Source organism: Trametes versicolor (genome assembly GCF_000271585.1).
Source record: "Trametes versicolor FP-101664 SS1 unplaced genomic scaffold TRAVEscaffold_13, whole genome shotgun sequence".
Lineage (NCBI taxonomy): Eukaryota > Fungi > Basidiomycota > Agaricomycetes > Polyporales > Polyporaceae > Trametes > Trametes versicolor.
This window is the reverse complement of record NW_007360333.1, coordinates 978,690-1,001,378: the sequence shown is the minus strand read 5'-3', so window position 1 is coordinate 1,001,378 and position 22,689 is coordinate 978,690. Positions and strand designations below refer to the sequence as shown.

The 22,689-nt window shown below is 56.9% G+C and overlaps 6 protein-coding genes across 6 annotated transcripts; 2 read left to right on the top strand and 4 right to left on the bottom strand.

Moving 5' to 3' along the window:
* Nucleotides 1-5,229: 5,229 nt before the first annotated feature.
* Nucleotides 5,230-6,905, bottom strand: TRAVEDRAFT_61128 (uncharacterized protein; the record flags this gene model as incomplete). Its single annotated transcript, XM_008046154.1, has 5 exons — nt 5,230-5,701; nt 5,760-5,883; nt 5,940-6,337; nt 6,401-6,561; nt 6,863-6,905. The coding sequence occupies 5 exons, from the start codon at nt 6,903-6,905 to the stop codon at nt 5,270-5,272; spliced, it is 1,158 nt and encodes a 385-aa protein (XP_008044345.1). The 3' UTR covers nt 5,230-5,269.
* Nucleotides 6,906-6,920: 15 nt separating this feature from the next.
* Nucleotides 6,921-11,104, top strand: TRAVEDRAFT_40422 (valine--tRNA ligase; the record flags this gene model as incomplete). Its single annotated transcript, XM_008045891.1, has 20 exons — nt 6,921-6,972; nt 7,045-7,215; nt 7,272-7,494; nt 7,573-7,734; nt 7,783-7,864; nt 7,914-8,033; nt 8,089-8,203; nt 8,253-8,341; nt 8,398-8,723; nt 8,773-8,854; nt 8,906-9,064; nt 9,120-9,290; nt 9,343-9,721; nt 9,773-9,900; nt 9,955-10,110; nt 10,161-10,364; nt 10,423-10,534; nt 10,596-10,774; nt 10,828-10,977; nt 11,036-11,104. The coding sequence occupies 20 exons, from the start codon at nt 6,921-6,923 to the stop codon at nt 11,102-11,104; spliced, it is 3,129 nt and encodes a 1,042-aa protein (XP_008044082.1).
* A 166-nt stretch (nt 11,105-11,270) lies between these two features.
* On the bottom strand, nt 11,271-12,712 carry TRAVEDRAFT_53233 (uncharacterized protein; the record flags this gene model as incomplete). Its single annotated transcript, XM_008046153.1, has 7 exons — nt 11,271-11,543; nt 11,602-11,813; nt 11,887-12,021; nt 12,083-12,167; nt 12,233-12,394; nt 12,452-12,619; nt 12,683-12,712. The coding sequence occupies 7 exons, from the start codon at nt 12,710-12,712 to the stop codon at nt 11,271-11,273; spliced, it is 1,065 nt and encodes a 354-aa protein (XP_008044344.1).
* Nucleotides 12,713-16,129: 3,417 nt separating this feature from the next.
* Nucleotides 16,130-16,862, bottom strand: TRAVEDRAFT_134738 (uncharacterized protein; the record flags this gene model as incomplete). Its single annotated transcript, XM_008046152.1, has 3 exons — nt 16,130-16,315; nt 16,411-16,596; nt 16,662-16,862. The coding sequence occupies 3 exons, from the start codon at nt 16,860-16,862 to the stop codon at nt 16,130-16,132; spliced, it is 573 nt and encodes a 190-aa protein (XP_008044343.1).
* Nucleotides 16,863-18,962: 2,100 nt separating this feature from the next.
* On the top strand, nt 18,963-19,277 carry TRAVEDRAFT_24206 (uncharacterized protein; the record flags this gene model as incomplete). The annotated part of the gene is made up of 1 exon (XM_008045796.1): nt 18,963-19,277. The coding sequence occupies one exon, from the start codon at nt 18,963-18,965 to the stop codon at nt 19,275-19,277; it is 315 nt and encodes a 104-aa protein (XP_008043987.1).
* Nucleotides 19,278-20,458: 1,181 nt separating this feature from the next.
* TRAVEDRAFT_155564 (glycoside hydrolase) lies at nt 20,459-22,260 on the bottom strand. Its single transcript, XM_008046151.1, has 6 exons — nt 22,153-22,260; nt 22,080-22,099; nt 21,943-22,025; nt 21,795-21,891; nt 21,050-21,738; nt 20,459-20,989 (listed from the first exon to the last, which is right to left on the bottom strand). Exons 1-6 carry the CDS (start codon nt 22,242-22,244, stop codon nt 20,540-20,542), a joined length of 1,431 nt encoding a protein of 476 aa, XP_008044342.1. The 5' UTR covers nt 22,245-22,260; the 3' UTR covers nt 20,459-20,539.
* Between the last annotated feature and the right edge of the window lie 429 nt (nt 22,261-22,689).

The window sequence follows — 22,689 nt, the reverse complement described above, 5'->3', positions numbered from 1 at the left end:
GCTCCCTATGCTCACCTGCGGGCGCAACGTCCACAGCCCGCTCGCGATGTGCGTCGAATAGTGCAATGTCTTCCGCTGCTGGCTCCGCGTCGTGTCCCCTCCACAGCTCTTGGGAATACACCAGTTGCAGTCGCTCTCCAGGCATCGGAACGCGTAATTCCCGCCCTCCGCAACAGGTCATGAACGCGGTGGATCTTTGCGCCGTCGGCGTACAAGCTAGGATTATGAGGCTCTTTGTCGTGTGCTTCACCGCTGCAGACAGCCAAGGAGTCTGAAATGGTGATGACGGAGAAGACGGGGTATGTGGTTGGGCACGGGTCGACTCTGACGGGGAGTAGGTAGGACGCATATGTGCACTGGGAACGCGTGGTGGAACACCAGGTAAATGATCAACCGTGGCCAGGTGATCTTATCGCAACAGGTACAAGGTTTTGTGATGGAAGCAATCCACTCTTCTTTACCGCAGTATTCTGCTTCGCAAAACGGGTCAGTGCACGCGCCTTCTCTACTTCCATTTTCAGAAAAGCTAATAGCACCAATAGCTTGCATCAAAGTTGCAGATCAAACCCCATACAGCAAATTTCTCGAAGGCCGCGACGGCTCGTGGGCCTCAACATGGGCAACATGGGCCCGATAACAAGAGCCAAGGACTTCCGCATCCTTCACATGCGCCATGCTATAGAATACTGAGCGACATGGATGCGTGTTCCTGCTTCTGGGCATGCTACGGGGCAGACCAGGGCAATGCGGGGATCATAGGCCTGTTTCGTGACTCATTCCTGTCTTCCGCTGCAACCACACAATCCGACGATCGCCCTTTCCTGGAGACTTGAGTCCGTGCGCCACGCGAAGAGGCTGACACGCGGCGACTCTCGGCTCCTGTTTTCGCCCATTCCACCCCCTCGTCGATCGCTGCTCGTTCCCCTCCCTGCCCACCATGTCACTGTCTGACTTTGACGAGGCCCGCCCACCAATGCGACGCCGTCTTCCGACGCCGACGCCGAGTTCGCCACAAACCAGACCCAGTACCGTCTCGTCCGTAGTCATCGCCACGTTGAGCTCCACAACCGTCGTGACCGCCGCTCCTAATACTGGCGTCTCATTGACGGCCACGGCCACCTTCTGTTCAAGCTTCCGTCGCTCTGGGGTGCTTCTTCGTCTCCTCTTTCCCGGGTGTGTTTACCTTGACATCCCCAACTCGAGGACGAGTTCTCCCCGGAGTTCTCCTTCTCCTTCACTACGCGCAGATGAAGCCGTTGAATATTGTGAGGAGGATTCCTCATCACCGATTGAAGTGTGAGGCCGACGGCTGCAGCTTCGCACTTGCCCAGGGCAGAGTCATGGCCCCGAGGAACACGAGGCCCTGGGGAATCCCCGACGCCATGTGCCACTGCCTTTCCCTATCTCCTTTCGAGGATTGAAGACGATCGGCGCAGTCCCTTCCTACGGCAAGATCACGACCACAGGACCGCAGTCTGAACCGGGCCACGATCCAGACCCGGATTCAGTGTCGGCGCGGTTGGCACAAGTCTAAACCGACTTCGATTAGCCACACGTACGACAGGGTTTAATTTCTTTGTGCGTTCTTTACCACTGTTCACCGCAGTCGGGAACGCGAGATCAACAACGCCGAACTGAGCGTGTACGCCAAGAACAATTCCGTGTCCTCCAGTCGCTGCTTGGGGTCAGAAGAAGCCGGAACTGACCTCTTCGGATATCGATCGCGGTATACGTATATTCAGATATCGCACCCGGGTTCTCTGTTGACGTCCTGTCCCTTTAAACTCTGGACAGACGACCATAACTGTTCTCGTCGATGTCCTATCTTGTTCGTGTTCTACTATTCCTTCTTAAGTTCTTCCCTATCTTCCCGTGACCGTATCGTTTTGCGTTTTGTGCAGATGCTGTTAGTTGATCCGCCCACCATTGGCAAGCAGTGCTGGGCGTACCCGCGGCCCGACATTGTTCACGGAGGAGAATAGAGGCCACACTACTCTCGACGTGGTGGTCCTTGCGCTCTCGCAACTTTGTTTTCTTTCTTTCCTTTCTTAACTCCCGTTTATTGCCCGTCAGGGCCTAGCCCTATGGTAGGCACTAAACTAGCGTATCTGTAGTATGTATAATAATGTATTGGACTGTCGTAGATAGTCGTAGTGAGAAAACAAATGGGGTCCGAAAACCCCAGCAGTCAGGAGAATGTATGTGGAGTGAATGATGACCGAGGACCAAGATGTCCCGAATGGTATGACTAGGGGCGGAGGCACTGAGGCTGGGACATGTGCATTGCGGATGGCCATCTCTGGCCTCCCGATCATCGAAGGTAAGGCAGTCGGGTTGAAAACCTGCCGCGCATTTGAGTAGCCGCAGCTCCCGACCCTTTTTGGCTCTTGCCGCAGTCAGGGGGAGACGGGGAAAGAAGCAGAGTTGCGAACCAGCTTGTTTACGGACCCTCGGCTAATCTACATCAGCAAGGTTCTGGTCCACCTCCCGGAGCTAGCCCAAGCGGCGGAGCTCCACCGAGGACCCCGAAGGGCGATCGCCAAGACGAGCGTTTGGAGGCCGGGTGCCGCAAAAGGCAGGCACGCGATCGGGACCGTAGTTCGGCGCCTATGGGACCGTAAAGTTTAAACTTGGCGGTAGGCTCGTAAACCATCCGTCCGGACATTCAAACTCCGGTGTGTGAGGCTGTCCCGACCTGCCTTTCACTCTCCGCCCGTGTGTTCCGATCGACTGGTTTTCGAGTCTAACTTGGCGGCAGTAGATGCGCAGCACTGGAGTGCCCCCGCGCCGCTCCCTTCGCTTCATCATCTGCCATCTCGTTGCCATCCACCCCAAGGTGTCCAGGAACCCATCACAGCGTCAGGTCGAGCCGTGGGTGTTGTCACGCCATTGGCTCAAAGGGCTATACAAATGCCTTCTCAGGTGTTCTCAAGCCGATGACGTCGTGCGTTGACTCGACAGTACTGTGACGCATTGGGACGGCGAAGGCTTCCCGATCGGATCTGGGGTAATCATGCCTCGGTACAGTCTACTGGAGTCCCTGAGGGAATTACATACAGACATGTTCTCTTCTTCTTCTCTGCAATCATCAACTTGGAAGTGAACTCTCACCTGTCAACATTTCTCCAGACCGCCAACCAGATATCTGGCTAAACGTTCCCAGCGGGAACACTTGTTCTCACACACACTGTCACACAGCCCATACACATACCGGCGTCCATATGTGCACCTTCCGCGATGCACTCTCGGTAGCTAGGAAGTGGAGTCGTTGGCTCGCCGCGTGTTATGGGGCAGGCTACAGCTGGGTGCGTGGATATATATACGATCGGTCTGTTCATTCATCCTGTACCCCCTCCCTCATCTGATACTCGCACATCAAGCTATTCTAGGGATGTCGCCGCGACAAGTGTACTCCCATAACTTGAGCCCCTTCGATCCACCAATGAACAGGACCGCCGCCTCTTGCTGGAATCTCATAGTAAGGCTACTGATACCGACCGCCAATGAACCGTACTGATGTGTCTTCAGTCCAGTGATCCAGAAACGACGTACAGTACCCGACATTTGTACTCGACGACAATGTGTTTACCCCAGGAAACGGACTTCGTCCCGAGAGCTGGTAGCCCTGAGCACGCGGTATAGGATTTCTGACCATCGATAGTATGTGGCTTAAGGGCTAAATTTTACGTTCAGACCAGCCAGGATTGTGGTACAATGTTTGGCTCGGCCACCATCCTCTATGATGCTGGCGAAAGCTCAATGCGCATACCTGTAAGTTGTGGCACTAATTAGTATCATGATACTGTTTCTGTGTGCACACTTCAAGTTGCTTACACCCCCGTCTTCCAGCACTCACAACACGATGATGAGGCACCATGCCTGCCACCGGATTTTGCCTCTCGACAGGCCGTCTATAGGCCTCCCCAGACAGCGCTTGGGAATACAGTGGGCTCCGGTTCTGAAGCGGTTCCAGGTAGTGCCCCTACTATCTTCAGTGGAACCGCAGGCTGCGCGGGTGGGGGTGCTCTGACGGTGAGTGTACTATCTTGTCTACAATCACTGTCTCCGCTCACGAGACGTCGTACAGTACGAGAACCATGATCCCGCATACGAAAACCTAGTAGTGCCAAGTGCTACTGGATCGCGGCCTCAGTATGCCGACCCATTCGAGTGGATTATTCCTCAAACCGTATACGCACGAGGCTTCCGGCGTCTGGAGAGACCGGTGGCATCCGCTTTTCTCAACATTCTCGTGCGCGATATTGTTCAAAGCGGACACCTCTGGCAGCTTCGTGAGACGGCGGACAATTATCACGCAGCCTTCCCTGATCCTGAAGGACGCCGGAAGAACCAGAAATTTACCGTCCGCTTTGTGGTAAGCCGCATTTCACTGCGCGCTCAAACCGTAAGGGGACGGGTCTGTTGACAGTCTGAATAGTTTCAGGGGTTACCCAACCCTACATGGCGCCCCCGCCAATTCAACGAATATCGCAGGCCTGAGGGGTGTGTCCTAGCTGTTTCACAGCACCGTCTTATCGATTTGAACACGTTCGGTAGTTCTGTAGCACAGGCGCCTCTCTCACGGATAGACTTCGCCGTCATCGTTGTGGACCAGTTATGCGACTTCCTGGTGAGTTCTTCCTGTCATCAAACCATGTCCTCTATCAGCGCTTATGTGTACGTCTACTGCGCCCTGGGTTAGCGTGACCAGCCATTGCGGGTCAGAGGACGCCCAGTTGACATCACGCATCTCCTCATCACCGAGCTTGTTCGCCCTTCTAAGGCCAGCGTTCAGCCCGTCTTCATGATTCACCCTGATTTTTGGCATTTGTACGGATGATACTACACATTACGCCTGTAGGTGCACTAGAAGCATCATGACACAAAATTCCATCATGCAAAACATCAAGTACCCTCTACGAGATCTTGTACGCCTGGAGCTATCTATGCTTGGACTATTTCTCTGCTCTCATACCATGGGACGGCGACGTAACGTTGTAAAGAAGGCTATGGAACCTTAGGCTCAAAGCCCCTACGCCTTGACTTCTAGGCACCACCCCTACACTCGACATCCCGCACTAGCACGTCGATATATCATATCTGGACCCCCGTCGGTTGTTTTCACACCGAGCGTGCATTACTGTCGAGTATTTGCACTATTTTTTGTGGTGCAGTACCTTGTCGTGTGCATTCCGTAGACATGTTGAAGACCACCGTAATCATGACGTAGTATCAGTGCAAGTGTGTATAGTGATGCATGTCGAGCCTACTACAAACCGCTTATGTGACAGCCCCTCAAGTAAAACAAGGTCGCGACGTGTTCTCTCCCGCCTCGCTCCTGCACCCTGTGCAGCTCCGTCTGCCCCCGCACCTCTTCGCGCCACCGCCACACCGTGAACGTCTTCCACGCGCGCACCGCGATAACGGCCTTCAACTCGTCGCTCACCGCCCCGGTCGTAGAGGTGGGTGGTCCGATACAGGCTGCTGCGTCCTGTGCGTATTTTTCGCCGGAGCGAACCCGGCCGTCGACATCGAGGATTCCGCGCTCGAGTGCGACCGGGTCTGCAACGTCTTCTATCGTCAGCGTCTTCTCGGCGCATTGGCTTGCGTCACAGACCAGGAGGTCGCGAGGGAGTTCTTTCTGCGCCCCCGGGGCGAGTAGAAAGGTCGGGAAATTGGTCTGCGGATCCACGCTATCAATCTGCAGAAACAGAGCATAAGTGGTAGCTGCACGATTTGCGGGCAAATCAGAGGCATACCAGTACGTCTTTCTCCATAGTGACGTTAAGCGCTGGGAAGCACCGTTTGTATGCGAGTATATCACCCGCCTGCAACAGCCCGCCCTTCGCAAGCGTCGCCATGTCCGCCCTTGGCGGCTGTTTCCTAGCAGAGTCGTGAGCTCGTTACTTCATACCTTCGGTGCATTGCATATTACCCACCCTTTCGCATTTACAAACGGTCGCTGATGCTCGCGCTCCCACACTTCGTCTTTCCAGTCGATATGCATCGCGCCTGACCGCGCGCCTTCCTCGAACTTTGTGAGGTCGTCGGCGGCCTTCTTCCCCATCCAAGACGAGAACAGGTGATCCTGAAACGTGTGGGCGGCGGAGAGGAAGTACGGCGATGTGAACACGGTCGGGTCCAGTGTTGCCGAAGTGCGATCATCAGGAGCATAGTCCACCTGCATTTGGTCCCCGTCGCCGGTGGCGTCATAATCGGGATGAGTTGGACACACGGACGGCGAAAAGGTAGAGAATGCGGTTGAGGGCAGCAGAGCGCATAACCGGTTCTGAACTTCTTCGGGCAGATCTAGGAAAATTGGGTAGTTGATTACCTCCTGAGATAAACCGCAGTCGTGAGTGCTTGAGTTCAATTGCATGACGCACGGTAGCCCCCTCACCGTCATTTCAACTCTTGTGAGTTTGCTTTTGGTATTGCTCAGTAGATATTCAAGCTTTTCTGGGGAGCTCTTCGCAGCGGCCTCGCGGGCCTTCTGCCTAGGTCGAGCGGGAGACTCAGGTGGGGGCGCAGCCGAAGCAGGGGTCTTTGCGGGTGGTTTGGCTGGCGTGCGCGCACTGCGCCGCGGGCGTGTGGACGCCGTGTCCGATGTTCCATCCATCGTATGACGGCAACATGCAAATTTGAAGCCGATGCCGCGGTGGAGATCAACGTTCCGGCTGAGTTGAACTGGAAGCTGGTGGGATGAACGCGACGCGTGTATGCGCGTGTTTGATCTAGTCGATCGCGTCGCGGGGTATTTAGGTAGATAAGATAAGGCGCGATGGCAGATCTATGCATGACTCGCCCTTAACTAATAACTTTATACTCGCTGGATGTACCGTACCGGGCATCGATTAATCGCTGCTCTCCGCATTCCGCATCGTCCTGGTCGACGCTTTATCCATCCCACTCTTGTCACAATGTCTGAGCCTGCAGCGGAGGGTACATCCGTCCCCATCACCAAGAGTGCCGGTCCGTGACTTGCTCTTTCTGGTCTCCGAGTCTTACGCTGAACTTGGCTCCTACGATTTCGCCCGGGTACAGAGAAGAAACTCGCGAAGAAGAAGGAGAATGAGGCCCGCCTCGCACTGAAGGCGGCCAAGGCTGCAAAGGCCGCGGCGACCGCCCCTGCTGGCGAGAAGAAGGCGAAGAAGGAGAAAGGGAAGGAGGAGGAGGCCCCGTTCGTGAACAGCACTCCGAAGGGCGAGAAGAAGGGTGAGTAACCGCAGCCTACTTCGCAGCACTGGCTAATTCACTATGCCATACCCAAGACCTCTCGGAGCCCATGGCTGCCGGTTACAACCCGATCGCCGTCGAGGCGGCGTGGTATGACTGGTGGGACGCGCAGGGCTACTTCGCGCCTCAACTCACGGAGGACGGCCAGGTCAAGCCTGAAGGCCTCTTCGTCATTCCCTCCCCTCCCCCAAATGTCACCGGCAGCTTGCATATCGGACACGCGTTGACTGTGGCCATCCAGGACTGTTTAGTACGATGGTGCGTTTCCCTTCCTATCCTATATTTCGCAGAGATGCGTTACGCATCGCCGAAGAAGCTGACTGGCACGCGCTGCAGGAATCGCATGTTGGGCAAGACGACTCTCTTTGTGCCAGGATTCGACCACGCGGGCATCTCCACGCAATCCGTGGTAGAGAAGCGGCTATATAAGACGGGCGTGACACGACACGACCTCGGACGGGAGAAGTTCGTTGAGAAGGTCTGGGAATGGAAAGAAGAGTGAGCCTGCCGTCTGTGTGTTTCTATTTTCGCTCACATCTCGCGCAGTTACCAGGGGAGGATCACTAACCAACTGCGGAGGCTTGGAGGGAGCTACGACTGGGAACGCGTCGCATTCACCATGGACGAGGTAAGAACCCATTGTGGATCACGCGACTCCCAGGCTGAGACCTGGACAGAACCTTTCAAAAGCTGTCGCGGAGACCTTCTGCCGTCTCCACGAGGACGGCGTCCTGTACCGCGCCAACCGTCTTGTCAACTGGTGTGTACAGCTGAACACCACGCTATCCAACCTGGAGGTAGGATCAATCCGGAACGCACTTTGCACGGCTCCTGCTGAAGTGAAATCCATAGGTCGATCAAAAGCAGCTAGATGGGCGTACGATGCTAAACGTGCCCGGATACGACCTGAAGGAGAAGTTCGAGTTCGGCGCTATCACCTCCTTCGTGTACCCCATCGACGGGTCCGGTTAGTCGTGCGCGTGGTCCTATACGTCCCAGGCTGACCCCAGCATCAGACGAGAAGATCATCGTTGCGACTACTCGTCCGGAGACCATGCTCGGCGATACCGCCATTGCCGTTCATCCCCAAGATCCCCGCTATAAGGTAACGTCCCCTTCCATGGACAATCTTTGCCACAAACTCACACCCGCACTCGACAGCACCTTCACGGCAAGTTCGCGAAGCACCCGTTCGTCGACCGCCTCATCCCGATCATCACGGACGACATCATCGTCGACATGGAGTTCGGGACGGGTGCCGTGAAGATCACGCCCGCGCACGACACGAACGATTACGAGGTCGGCATGCGGCACAAGCTCGAGTTCATCAACATCCTGAACGACGACGGCACGTTCAACGAGAACGCGGGCGAGAAATTCAAGGGCATGAAGCGTTTCCACGCGCGTGTGGCCGTCGTGCAGGCGCTGAAGGATCTCGGACTTTACGTTGAGACGAAGGACAACCCGATGCAGATTCCCGTCTGCAGGTCAGCCTTGATTTCCTGTTCGATGTGTCCTAGCCTAACTCGCTCACAGCAAGTCGGGCGATATCATCGAGCCCATCTTGAAGCCTCAGTGGTGGGTCAACTGCCAGCCCCTCGCGGATGAAGTCTTGAAGGTAAGACATCGCGTATACTCGCAATAGAACACAAGCTGACGTCCACGGTAGCGCACCCGCGAAGGCGAGCTGCTCATCACGCCGAAGCCATCAGAGACCGAGTGGTACCGCTGGCTGGAGAACCTCCAGGACTGGTGCATCTCCCGCCAGCTGTGGTGGGGTCATCGGTGTCCGGCCTACTTCGTCAACGTGGAGGGTGCTGATCAGGATGTGAGTCATAAGCTCTGAATTCTGTGCGGGTGGGCTAACATGACATCCCTTGCAGCGCAACGACGGGAAGCACTGGGTCGTTGGCCGAACGCTGGAAGAGGCCACCGAGCGCGCGACGAAACTCGCTGCTGGGAAGAAGTTCACGCTCGAGCAGGATGAGGACGTTCTCGACACGTGGTTCTCCTCGGGCCTGTGGCCGATGTCGATCATGGGCTGGCCCGAACAGGTGCGCCGTCTTACCCGCATTACTTCGAACCTGTCACTGACAACACGCGCAGACCCCAGACTACAAGATGTTCTACCCCGCCTCACTGCTCGAGACCGGCTGGGACATCCTCTTCTTCTGGGTCGCGCGTATGGCGCTGCTCGGTGTGAAGCTCACAGGCAAGATGCCGTTCCCCGAGGTGCTCTGCCACGCGATGATCCGCGACGCACACGGCCGCAAGATGAGCAAGTCGCTCGGGAACGTCATCGACCCGATCGACGTGATCCAGGGCCTGGACCTCGAGGCGCTGCACGCGAAGCTGTACGAGGGCAACCTGGACGAGCGCGAGATCCAGAAGGCGAAGAACGGCCAGAAGAAGGACTTCCCGAAGGGCATCCCGCAGTGCGGTACCGATGCGTTGCGATTCGCGTTGTGCGCGTATTCCGGTGGAGGTGAGTACCGCATTTGAAGCGTGAGAGGATGGGACATTGACTGTGTGGCAGGTCGCGATATCAATCTGGAGATCCTGCGGGTAGAGGGTTACCGCAAGTTCTGCAACAAGATCTTCAACGCGACGAAGTTCGCCATGCTCAAGCTGGACGAGACGTTCGTTCCCGAGCCCTCTGCAAAGGTTAGCATCCATAGGCCACCGTGCGCCTGACGAGATGTTGATTTCATAATGCAGCCTACTGGCAAGGAGAGCTTGGTTGAGAAGTGGATCCTGCACAAGCTCAACTCTGCCGCGGAGGAGATCAACAAGCAGCTTGCAGAGCGCAACTTTATGGCGGCGACGGGCGCTGCGTACAACTTCTGGCTGTACGAGCTCTGCGACGTTTACATTGTACGTCGAACAGCTCGCCGGTGAGGACGACTCTAACTATCTAACTACAGGAAGCGATGAAGCCCATGACGGACGAGTCCGCGTCGGAGACGACACGTCGCTCATCTCAGGAGACACTCTACACCTGCTTGGACCACGGCCTCCGTCTCCTACACCCCTTCATGCCGTTCGTCACCGAGGAGCTCTGGCAGCGTCTCCCTCGTCGCCCGAACGACTCCACGCCGTCGATCATGCTCTCCAAGTACCCCATCTTCGTATGTACCCTCCCATGTTGTACTTCATGCTCACTTGACTCACCCGCGTCGATCGCAGGACAAGTCATTCCAATTCTCCGATGCGGAACGCGAGTTCGATGTCGTCTTCGCTGCAATCAAACAGTCTCGCGGTCTCGCTGCTTCGTACAACATCCAGCAGAACCTGCACGGTACGAAATCATGCTCTCTATTCTGAATGCGACCGATGTTTATTGATATAACCGTGCGCAGTGTACATCCGCGCGGAGAAGGACGCGGAGGCCGAGCTGTTCCAGTCGCAGGTGCCGACCTTCCTGGCGCTCACGAAGAACTGCAAGACCGTCGAGGTCGTGCGCGACATCGCCGGTGTGCCCTCGGGCTGCGGCTCGGAAGTGCTCACCCCGACGACCTTCGTTCACGTCCTCGTGCGAGTATGTACTTTCCAATGCAAGCATGCTGCCCAGCAATGCTGATGTACCCGTAGGGTCAGGTCGACATCGACAGCGAGATTCTCAAGTCGGAGAAGAAGCTTGCGCTCGCGAAAATGAACTTGACCAAGATCGTGAAGATCGAGTCGCAGGAGGATTATGAGTCGACCGTTCCTTCTACCGTCAGACTGGCGAACGAAGAGAAGGTACATAAATTCTTGCTTCACTCCTACCATGTCGTTGACGCTCTTTCGTGGTGGACAGAGGAAAACGCTCGAGGCGGACATCCAGCTCCTGGAACATTCTATCGAGATGTTCACGCAGATGAAGTAAAGGTCGGAGGTTGCTGTTCAATGTATTGGGTACCTCTACGACATGTTCTGAACTACAGATGGATCGCGACCCCTGTGGTGTTAGCTGCGAGCACAGAAAGAAGCGGTGCGGCGTACTTGAGTACTCATCGGTATGTCGTGTGCGCTGTGGGAGGGCATCCTGCACATCAGGTGGCAGCAGCCCGAACCGTCTTGATCCTGGAGGGGGTAGAGTTGTCGTGTTTCGTGGTTCCGTCGACAGGCACGCCTTTCTCTGAGTCGCCTGAGTTGGAGAGTACGAGGGTTGCTGGGACAATGATAGACCGCGACGAGTCTTCCCCAGAGCTGTCAACCACCCGTTGAAAGTCCAGCCTCGAAAGATCCGCGTTGTTAGCCTCTGTCATCTGTCTCTTGATATCGTCAAACCCAATATGGGTGATGATGAGGGTGAATGAGATTCCCTACAGATAGAGCCGTCGTAAGCTGGAGATATACGGGAAAGATTCCAAGAGCACGTACAACAAGGGGCGCAACCATAGATGTGCATACGAAGAAGGCCTCGGAGCGAGCGGCGCAGGACACGAGAGTACCGACGATCGTGGCAGAGTACAAGGCCTCCGATTGGATGATCGTTCGCACGACCGTCCGCTGTATGGAGGGGCCGGAGATCTCGTCTACATGGTGCAGGCGGACCATCCTCTCGTGCCACATCAACCGGCCGATGATAAGGGCTGAGAGAGACGGACGATGAAGTATGTCAGCGATATGCCGCATGCACTATCATGGACGGGGCGGCTAACCTACCTACGGTAGCTATGTTCGTCGCGAGGACTAGAGCCAGGTAGGTTGTCATCATTGCGTTCACCTTGTCGATGTATAGGGCCTGCGCGAGAGGGAGCCCGGAAACATGGGCTTCGAGCATGAGAAGGACGACAGAGACTGTGAGACGTAATTAGTTAGGAGGGTCAGGCAGCCGCTACGTAGTAGAATGAGACGGAACACTTGCCCACGGCCCCCAGGATGAGCGAAGTAGGAATGAAGATAGATTTCCAGCTGCGGCCCCACATTGTGAACACCCGATATGTCTGTAGACTGAATTCAGCGTGGAGTCCCAAAACCGATAACAGTGAAGGACGGGGGCCACACATACCATGAAACTATCTCCGACAAACGTGACTGCTACCACGAACAACATATTCGGGATCGCGGTACCATCTTCCCTCCCAGAGATGTAGAAAAGGTAAGGGCCGTCGGCTGTCGTACTGTGGTCAGCGAACATTATGAGGCAATCTAGGCCGTTAAAGATGAGATGCTAAAAGTTTCTTCGTTGTGAGCACAAGGACAGGGTCACGACTCGCCAGTGACGTACTATCATAGCGAGCAGGAACATCACCGTGACGATGGAGAAGAGCCATATCCCGTGCCTGGTGTACCGGCGGCCGTCGCGCCTATGTCGATACACTAATATCCACAAGGATATGGGGTACAGAATGGCGAAGCACCCAAACAGTAGCGCCTCGAGCAGTAGGCTGAGCAGCTACGAAGGTGAGGGGACATAAGTCAGTGAAGTGCTGCTAGCAGCGAGTGAAGTGGAGGTCACCTCAGCTCTCAAGAACGGAAGAGTTCTCATGTCTGGGGAAGGGGCACAATTGGGGAGGGACTCCGGGGCAGGGAAGGGGGTGTGACAGATGGAGAGTGGGTGAAAGCACAATGGTTCAACTTTTGACTAGTCCGCACGGCGACCATTGATGACCCCGAGTCGTCATATGGGGGTTTCTTCTCCATCGTGATATGCTTCAGTAATGACAAGCAGGTGATGCATATATAACGCTTATATGGAAATGTGTGCACCAGTGCAAGCCTTAGAGGACAGCCATCAGGCCGCAGGAGGTAATTCGGCACGATGGGGAGTCGTGAGGACTATGTTCGTACCAGTATCGAACTGCGCGATCTGGAGAGATCAATGAGAAGGCATTTCCCTGTAAACATCATCGTCTCCTGACTCAATTGATGAACCTTCGTAGACAGCGGCGTACTGCTCTCGCCGACATCCCACCCTGTGTCGACGAGCGAGCTCTAGGCGGTGTCCGCGTCTCCGGGTAACATCACCGGCGAGTTCAGAAGAACGGGCAGGCTGTTGTGCGCAATCGCTGCCTAAAATATCTATCAGATGTGATGCAAACGGAAATGTAAACTAAGCGGGGAATTACCTGCTATGCCGCCACGAATCCTGGAGGTGAAATAAAGCATGCTACTTCACCTACGAAATTCTCGAGACTCTCCTAAAATGACAAGATAATACATTAATATGTTGGACGCCGCGCAGTATATATACCGTTCGGCGCATAAAAAGGATCTGAGAGGCTCGAAACCTTGGAGCGGCTAGCGCTAGCAGGACGAGAAGGTGGCGATGCGCTCCTTCGACAACGAACCATTTCTGAACGACGTACCGCGCGGCAAAGATCCCGCGGCCCCGATTGGAGGAAGAGATGCACTGAAAGAAGGGGAAGCTGGCTGGTTCTATGTTCGCATGCCAGGGGTGTGGAGACTCTGCGGAAGAGACTGTAGGAGATGGTAAGAAGGCGAATCGAACCAACGGAAGGGGACGAACTCACCCGGGTGTATGCCGGGGTAGGCGCACGACTCCTCCCCGATCCCGGCCCCAATACAGACATACAATCAAAGGCAATCAGGATGGGCAGCCAGGGACGCGTAGTCGGTCGTGTTTGTTGTCTTCATGCTGGCAGGATGGCGGCGTTGGGTCCGAGGTGCCACCGCGCGCCACCGCGTTCGCAGCCTACGGCACGGCGGTGAAACACGCGTGTTCAATCGTCTTGGGAGCGACTGCGCCTACATCTCAAGCGCGCCGGGGGAAGGGGACCGCGCAGAGCCAGCGGCAGCAGGCGAGTAGTATGTAACTAGTTGACGCACGCGCACATGTCGCGCTCGCAGGACGGTAAAGAACGCGGGGCTGTGAAGTTGGCCGACACGGAGATGAGCTTGTCCGCGGCGCCTGGGCGTAGCGCATGCAACGCTGAGGCAGAACGGAGAAACAGGTGCGGATGGAGCTGATGAAGGTCGTTGTTCGATGTTTCTGCGAGTCGGGTGTTTGATATGCGTAAAGCTGAGTACGTACCAGGCTCGGTCACAAAGTACGCTGGAGTAGAACCACTGGCTCGTTGTGCAAATTTGAGGATATGTCCAATACCTACCCTCAACAGCGTCCTGGCTCGCGAGATCCTTCTCCGCATGGGATGGTGAGACCCCTGAGAAAAGTCAGGAGAGATGAGGACTGATCGAAATGGGTGGTTCCTCCGCTGCGAGCTAGCGTGGCGGCAAGCGTAGACAGCAGCAAGGGTGATGCAGAAGGCAGACAGACACGATGGATGGACGAGACGGTGTATCCAGCTTTATACGTACGACCAATGTAAGATCTAGGTCATGAGGAAACGGGGAGGAAGAAGTCTGGAAGAAGTAAAAGAACTCAGCTAGAATGGATAGATCGATGTATGCCGTCGAAGGGCCAACGCGGCCGGGTGGTCAATCACGTCCATGACAGCCTCCCAGACGATGAGCTCAAGTCGGATGCGGATCCGGGACCTGGTCTTCTCCCAAGAAGGGCCGCGTATCTTCAATGCTTGTCGCCTGCGAGTTGCAACCGTCTTCCAAGTAGGAGACCCTGTACGGAAAACGAAGATCAGCGAGGAACGAGCAACAGTCATGAACTCGGGGTTGATGCTGATATAACTGCCAGGAATAGAATTGAATGCACTTGGAAAACAGGGAAAGTCAGTGCGTCAGGCATGCTGAGAAGCGTGCCGAAGACAATCGAGTGCCGCCTCTGGGCGAGCAGCTTCTTGACAGTGGGGACGGCTTCATATGTGGTGTCGGGGCCCTGTCGTGTCATCAGTGTCCACACACGGTGCCCCGTCGTGCGTTGAGGGTCGTGCGCAGAGCGTGAAATGTCTTGGTGGAAGCACTAGTACTTACTCGCTCGAGCCCCAGCGGGTCACCGGCCAGGCGCGATAGGTTGATGGCATGCGTTTCTTTTCCAGGTCTCGAACATACATACGCTGTGCCCGCGCCCCTGTATTCAGTAAACACAACGGTGCACGCCAAAGAGTCTGACTCTCAGTTTCTGTAGCGCTAAAATCCAAACGCAAGGTGCTGTTAGCGTCCTGCGACCTGGCTATATGCGGAGAGAGGTTGCAACTACACCATTCTGGTCTCTCCGCAGGCTTCATCCTTGCCCCGTTCACTCCCAGCAACCGCCGACCCACAGAGAGCGCCGCGCCGTTCAGCATGTATAGCCAGTACGCGTCAGCGATGAGACAGGGTCGAAGTCGGACGCTGGATGTACATGTCGTGCAGTGAATCGAACTGAAAACATAGATTAGCCACCGACGAATCAGCCCGCTCACACCTCGCAGGATCATGCGTCGCATCGACAGCGCTAGCGGCGCTGGAAGTCGTTCATTGCAGTCGTGTTACGCTTGGAGAGCAGCCTTACAGACTCCGCGCTGAGTGAGATGGACGTATCAGCACAAGTTTGAAGTTGCGAGGCGCCCATCCTTCGCTCAAGCACGTCTATGCACGTCAGTACGTTAAACACCGCGCGTGCGCCCATACACACCAGCACCCACAACTACATCGAACGCACACAAACACAAATGCACGAACCAACCAGTCAAATTACGCAGCCAGTCTAGTATGTATGTAGCCCGCGAAGAGACACCATACCACTGTACTACCGCGGTAACATTATAGCCTACTAGCCAGTACTACGATAGTTCAGAATATACTGCTACGCGTATGCCAAGCAACGACACGACGGGCCACAGTGAGTAGTATGAGGGAGGAGGCGGTTAGCACCGAAAGCGAGTGTTCGTGACGAGTGTCCGAGAGAGAATGTCCTGTCCGATCATGACACGAGGCGAGTCCATGTCCAAGTGTCTACGTGCGGTATCGCCGGCGCACCGAGCGCCCTGCATTGGAGTGGGCGAGGACGCGCGGAAGAGGTAGTGGCGGCGGTGGGTGGCGCGGCGGCTTAGTCCTGGAAAATGACCTGGACCTTGACGGGGTAGCACGTGTCGAAGTCCTCGCCGTGGTCGGGGATCGGCTTCCAGTACACGACGTTCTGGAAGCTGGTCTTGCACAGCTGGAACGAGTCCGTGTCGCCGTTCACCGCGAGGAAGGGGTGGCCCGTGCCGTGGCCGGCGGGGTCCGTGTCCGCCTATAACGCGCGCCAGAGAGTCAGACATCATTCGACAATGTACGCTGAACGCGCAACTGGCGCGGATGGAGGCGTGATGGGGATGCGACACTCACCACAGCGCAGTAGATCTGGGCGCCCTCGCTTGGGACGGCGTCGTTCCTCAGCACAAAGCCGGGCTGCGAGCCCTCCTGGACGATCGTGGCTTGCGAAGGGGTGGCGGAGACGCCGCCGTTGAGCATGAGGGTGCCGTTCACGAGCGAGACGGAGGGGTAGTCGTTGAAGGGATATGAGGCCCATGTCTATGCGGTGCCACCGCGCGTCAGCCTCCACGCGTCCTCGAAACACCACAGCCTGAGCCACATACCGAAAGATGCCTGAACGAGGCCCCGGTGATCGATCCGCCCGACCCAAGGACGAGCGGGGCACCGGTGGTGTTCGTGTTCGTGCCGGTGGTGTTCCACGCGGCGAGCGTGACGTTGAACGCCTCGTCGAACGCGCCGGGCCCGAGACCGTCGCACCACGGTCCGGGGGCAGCCCGCGGGAGCTTCACGGCGGGGAACGCCATGGTGGACACGGCGGAGAGGCCGAGAGCGAGGAGGCTGAGCGCGAGCATCGTGACGGTCGACTTGAAAGAGGTGAGAGGGAAGGAAAGGCGGTGGTTGGGGGAGAAAGCGAAAGGCGGGAATGGCGGGGGACAACGAGGCTAGGGGGACGCGCTTATATACCTGGCTGTGGCATGTCCCATCCAAGATCCCGGCGCGTGGTGGGTGATCTGGCGGAGGATGACGCTGGAGGACGCTGGCCCGCTCGGGGCGCAAAAGCAGTGTGATGAACAGATGTTGCACTCATCGTACTGCCTGCCGACGGCTGAACGTGCCCGATGTTGATTAACGTTGATTCCGAGTCGGCGAAACCCACCGCCAAGACGGCTGCCCAGCGGCGCGGGTGCAAGCAACGTGATGCTGATTTCGATGTCGTTGTCCGTCTGAGAGCCAGCGTACGTACGTGCACCTTGAACCTCTGTGAAACCTGCCTCTCGAATTTCTGCAGCGAGTCACTAGCCTTCTTCGAGCTTCGTATTACGAGGGATGACTGCCGCGACGAAGGGCGAGAACGGGCGGCGAGACCAGATGAAGGCAGAAGGCAAGGGGAGTGAGGCCGGCCTGGCAACTCAACGCGGCTTCTTCGGCGCCTGCGCCTCCACTCGCCGCTTTGGAACGCGTACGGGTGTGCACGGGTGCGTTCTGTGCTCTTCCATCGTCCACATCCACCGCGGTCGAGGCTCCAGCCAAGACACACCTACAGGGCTGTACATATCCCATGCTGAGGCTGCACCTCAACACGCTCGTTACCTAGGCTTTCTGTCGACCCCAGGCCCGACCTCAGGCTAGCCATCATCGACGTTTGCAACCGCAGTGCGCACAAAGAGCGGTGATTATATGTCTAGCTCAACACGCACGGGGATGGCCGAGGGCCCAACGTTAGGCCTGTTCGACTTCTCTGGGCCATTGAATCGCTTGATGCTGTCCTCAGCGGAAATTGGGTCACACAGCTTCTAAAGCCTCCGTTGTTGGACGTATCGAGCCTTGCCGAGAGGGCGCTAGACGGGACGGTGCGGCGACTGCAGGCGGGCATGTTCATTCGAGTCCGCGACGTCGCACGAACGCACGACGGTCATTGGTGAGGTCAGGCCAATTGTTCGATGTGGAAAGACACTCACCAGGTCTCCGTAGCGGTATTGGAATCGGCAAAAACGAGAGCTTTCGAACACTCGAGAGATTCGGCAGACCACAACTGAATATATCTTCTCGTGTTCTCCGCGAGCTTGTGATCAAGCCTAGGCCTTTACCAAGACGGAATTGTCGCCGGCGAACTCATATCGAACGTCATCCGGTAGGTCCTGGTTGTACCATGGAATCACCGGCGCTGCATGGACTGCTAAAGTTACGTTGACACAGACGTGTCAAGCGGTATGATGCAGGTAAGCTGCCTCCGCCGTGTTCATCCTTGGGGACGCGACATTGACCGGTGAATGTGGACTAGGGACTAGGCCCTATTGAACGAGTACCCAGTACCATATCGAGCCCCTGCCGTTAAGCCCTCGCCGTACCATGCGTTTTGCTACTGGTGTTCCGCTCAGCCGGCCAGGACGTCCGCTACATCGCGATTTGCATCTCTGAGTGCGCATATAGCCATCGTGTTTTCTTGGGCCCACCGTTCCCCTTCCGGTAAAAGCAATCTGCGAAACTCGTTGATATTACTCTTCTAGGATGGGACAGCGCCCGCCGCCAACTCTCGTAATGTGCTGTGCTGAGCTGCCGCATGCGATGCCTATCTGCCAAAGGGAAACCAAATGGTCAAAACACGCAGACAAGAGCGCGGGCTCCTAAACACACCCGGGCCAAACTGACTATGCAGAACCCTTTCTTGTCCCAATAGCAGCGCCGTATCGCGCAGCCAAGTGTGGGGAATTAACATGGGACAAGGCTCAACGCTCTCGAATCTCGACGCGGACGTCCACATAAGGCAATCCCGACGCTCAGTCCGAGTCGCACATCCGACACCCCATATAAACCCGCCCCTCCCCGCCCTCAATCCTTACCTATCTTTCCTCCGCACTCCCATCATCCCCACACCCCCACACCCTTCCCACACCCCTTCCACAATGTCTTCCACCCTCTTCGCCCCTTCCACCCGTGTCCCCTCCGCCGAGCGCTGGTCGTTCCTCTCCCCGCCCCCCATGGCCCTGTCCGACTTCAACGAGGCCCGCCCCCCGATGCCGACGGACGCCACCCCCGAGTACGCCACGACCAACACCCAATGCCGCCTCGTCCGTGGCCAACGCCAGGTCAAGCCCCGCAACCGCGACCGCCGCCCCGAATACCGACCCCTCATTGATGGTGGCGCCAACTTCCAGTTCAAGCTTCTTCCGCTCCGGGATGCGCAGAGGCGTCATTCCATTGTCTACCGTTCGATCTGAGTTGCCGTTGTTCTCCTTGTCTCCTTTTCGCACCCTGTTTCCCGACCGTGTTTTCTGTGTTTCCCTGCTTGGCCTCGATTTGGACCCGGACCTCGACATCGCGCGCGCTGAAGACCTCCACATGGACGACGGACCCTCTCCCGGCCGGATCGGAATACAGGTGAGGCTGACAGCCGCGGCTGGACGCTCGCGCGAGGTGGGGAGTCATGACCCCCGCCGGACCTTGGGTCTGCCAACGCTCGACGCCATTTCCAACTCACATCTCTCGTCATTGTTCCTCGCTGCTTTACTTTCTACACACAGATGCACACCCGAGGATGACAACACGCTCAAGCTCGACACGACGCCCGGACCTGGACACGGCGCCGGCGAGTTTAAAGCTGACTGAGGGCTTGGATGACCCTGTGATGATGTCAACCTCCCCGACATTGCCACGGTAGTATCTCGGTTCCCTTCTGTTCAGCATTTGCGCACTGATAGTTCTTTCCCTTCCCCTTTGATCTAGGTCTCCGGTGGCGATGATTGGGGCTGGCCACCTCGGTTGTCGTCCTCCGTCGGAGCGGGGGTGGGGGCCTTCGGGCGCCCGCTCCCGCACGTATCCGTAAAGTGAGTACTTTATTCACTCTCTAGCGCAGTGACGCGTTGCTAATATCTTCTATATACCCCATCATAGGCCCTTCGTTTCTTAGTCGCGATCTTGGACCTGCCCCGGTTTCTCTTCTCCCTTGTCCTCGTACCTCATTCCTCAGATTTGGTCTGGTCTGGTTCCGCTCGGTTCTGTGTGCCTATTTGCCTCGGTCTTGCTTTCTTCGTCACTGCCCCTCTTTTTCCGGGAGTATCTCGTTTTCCTTCTATTCAGCTCAGCTTGCTATCTTTCTCTCTTTCTGGGCGATATCATGTTCGTTGTTCTCCAGTGTTCGTGTGGTTGGTAATCAGCCTCGGTTTGCGCTGGGGGCAGGGATATGGGGCGAGAAGAGCAGCGCAGCAGTTTGGCCAACTGCCTCTGCTGCTCTTCTCATCCTATATCGCTTCCTCCAGTCAAGGCACTTGGCGTTTGGCCTACGGCAAACTCGTCAAACTTCGTTTCTTTTCCGTCGCTCACGGGCGCCTATTGGTTTCTCAAAGCTTCAATGCGTGCGGCGAGTCGGCCGTTCCAGGTTTGATCACGAGCAGTAGAGGTAGTTGTTCAAGCGAGTCTGCATGGTAGAAAACAAACGCACAGCGCTATAATACATGATCTATCACTATAATTCCGCCGCCGCTCAGTTCTCCTGCGCCACCAAGGTCGCGTTGTCCGTCAAGATCTTATTGAGCCCCTCGCGGTGCAAGCAGCTCTCGAAGCTGAAGCTGCGCGCGATCTCGTCGAGCTCCGCCTCGCTCTTCCCGCGGAAGTGCTCCGCCCACTCCTGCACGAGGAACTCGGAAACGAGGATGTTGCGCGAGAGCCGGCCGATGCGGTCCGTGAGCTTCCACACCGGGGCCGGGTACAGGCTCTGGTGCTCCGGCTTCACCTCCTGCTTGATGAGGTCGATCAGGGGCTGGTACACGGGGCGGATGTGCGACTCGTCCGCGCCCCACGCGTCGATCGCGAGCCGGTGCTTCTTCGCGAGGAAGTCCTTGAAGAGCGTCATGTACGGCGTTTCGCGCGAGACGAAGACCATGCCCTGGAAGCCGATGTCCTTGTACAGCCAGATCGACCAGCTCAGACGATCCTAGCATCGCACGTTAGCTTTTTGCGCGATCATGATCCAGCCATACGAGCACAAACACACCTTGTTGTAGATGTCAAGCTGGTCCTTGAGCACCTGGTACCGCTCCGTGTTGATCGCGTCCGTACGCTCGCCCTCGTACTCCTTGCGCGCATACACGGGGCCCCACTCGCCGTTCCACACGCACAGCCCGCGCTCGTCCATCCACTGGCGCTTCTTCTCGTAGCTGCGGCGGAGGCGGCGCAGCTGCGTCTCCGTGCTCGTGTACGGCTCGGGCGCGGCGGGGAAGCCGAACACGGAGTAGTCGTGGATCGAGTACGCGACGTTGTCCCAGCGCTTGTGCGCGTCGCCAAAGTGCGAGAAGTCGGACGCGAACGTGTTCCCGTCGAGGAAGAGCGCGTGGTGCGGGTCGATCTTGCGGATCGCCTCGTACAGGCGGTCGTACACGCCGATGATGCGCGTGTGGTACGGGTCCGTGGGCTCGTTGAGCGGGTTGTAGCCCGCGATCCACGTGTTCCCGACGTAGTGCTTCGCGAGCTCCTCCCAGAGCCACACGATGCGGTCCTGGAAGTCCTTGTGCGTCCAGAAATTCGCGATGTGCGTGCCCGCGTCGGCGTGCCAGTCGGTGTTTTGCCCGCCGGGCGCGGTGTGGAGGTCGAGGATGGTGTAGATGCCGTGTTTTGCGCAAAGGTCGATCACCCGGTCAAGGTGCTTGAACCCCTCAGGCTTCAAAACCCGCGGGTTCATATCATCTATCATTGGGTGGTGAGCAACGTAGAACTGTGCGATCAGACGCCCGTTAGCGTACCTTCGAAATGCCTATAGTTGAAGGGAAGACGAATGCAGTTCAGGCCGAGGCTCTTGAAGAACGCCGCGTCGGCATCTGTGAAGAAGTACTCGAGGAACTGCGTGCCTTGGTTAAGCCCAGTCCTCGGAAACATCATGAATCTACTCACCTTGTCGAAGAAGAACTCCGACTTCTCCTCACCGACAACGCCGGCGAGAGCAGCGCGAATCTGGAACTCGCATCCGGGGTAGCCTGGACAAGGGTCAGCTCCTGTCCAAAGCATCGAAATCATACAGCAAAGGTCACCAGTAATGAAGTTCTCCATGCTTCAAACATAGCATGTGAGTTGAAGAGCCAGGGACATGGACAGCACACGCACTTCATCCATCCACCGAGACCGGCGCCGCGCAGAATGATCTCCTTGCCATTCTGGTCGACGACCTTGGTGCCAGAAACCTTCAAGTATGCCATGGTAGAGGATATGGCGGGTGTGGGGGGTAAGGTTGGATATGTTCCGCGCCCCCCGCGGCCGCCTTATATGCAGCGTCCTCCAGCCACTCATCAGCTCACTCAACCGTTCAGCCTCGGACACGGTCCGCGACAGCCCTTGGGAGCATCCGAGTATTCCCCGGGCCCGGGCGGGGGGCCGCGCTGAGCCAGGGGCTTGCGTGCGGCAAAGCCTCGACGAAATATAATGAACTGCCCGATGCGGAAGTCGTATCGCCACCGCGCGGTCAGGTGTGCGCTCGAGCAGTTCGAGCGTCGGAAGGCAGGCACAGCGCGGTGGGAGGCGGTCCGACGTCGAAGTGCTAAATTCGGGGGCCGTGTGAGCCCAGCGCGATCATACGGCCATATATGAGGTCTTGGGACACCAGTTGGCTCCGCCCAGAGGGCGAGACTGACAGCCCCCGACGCC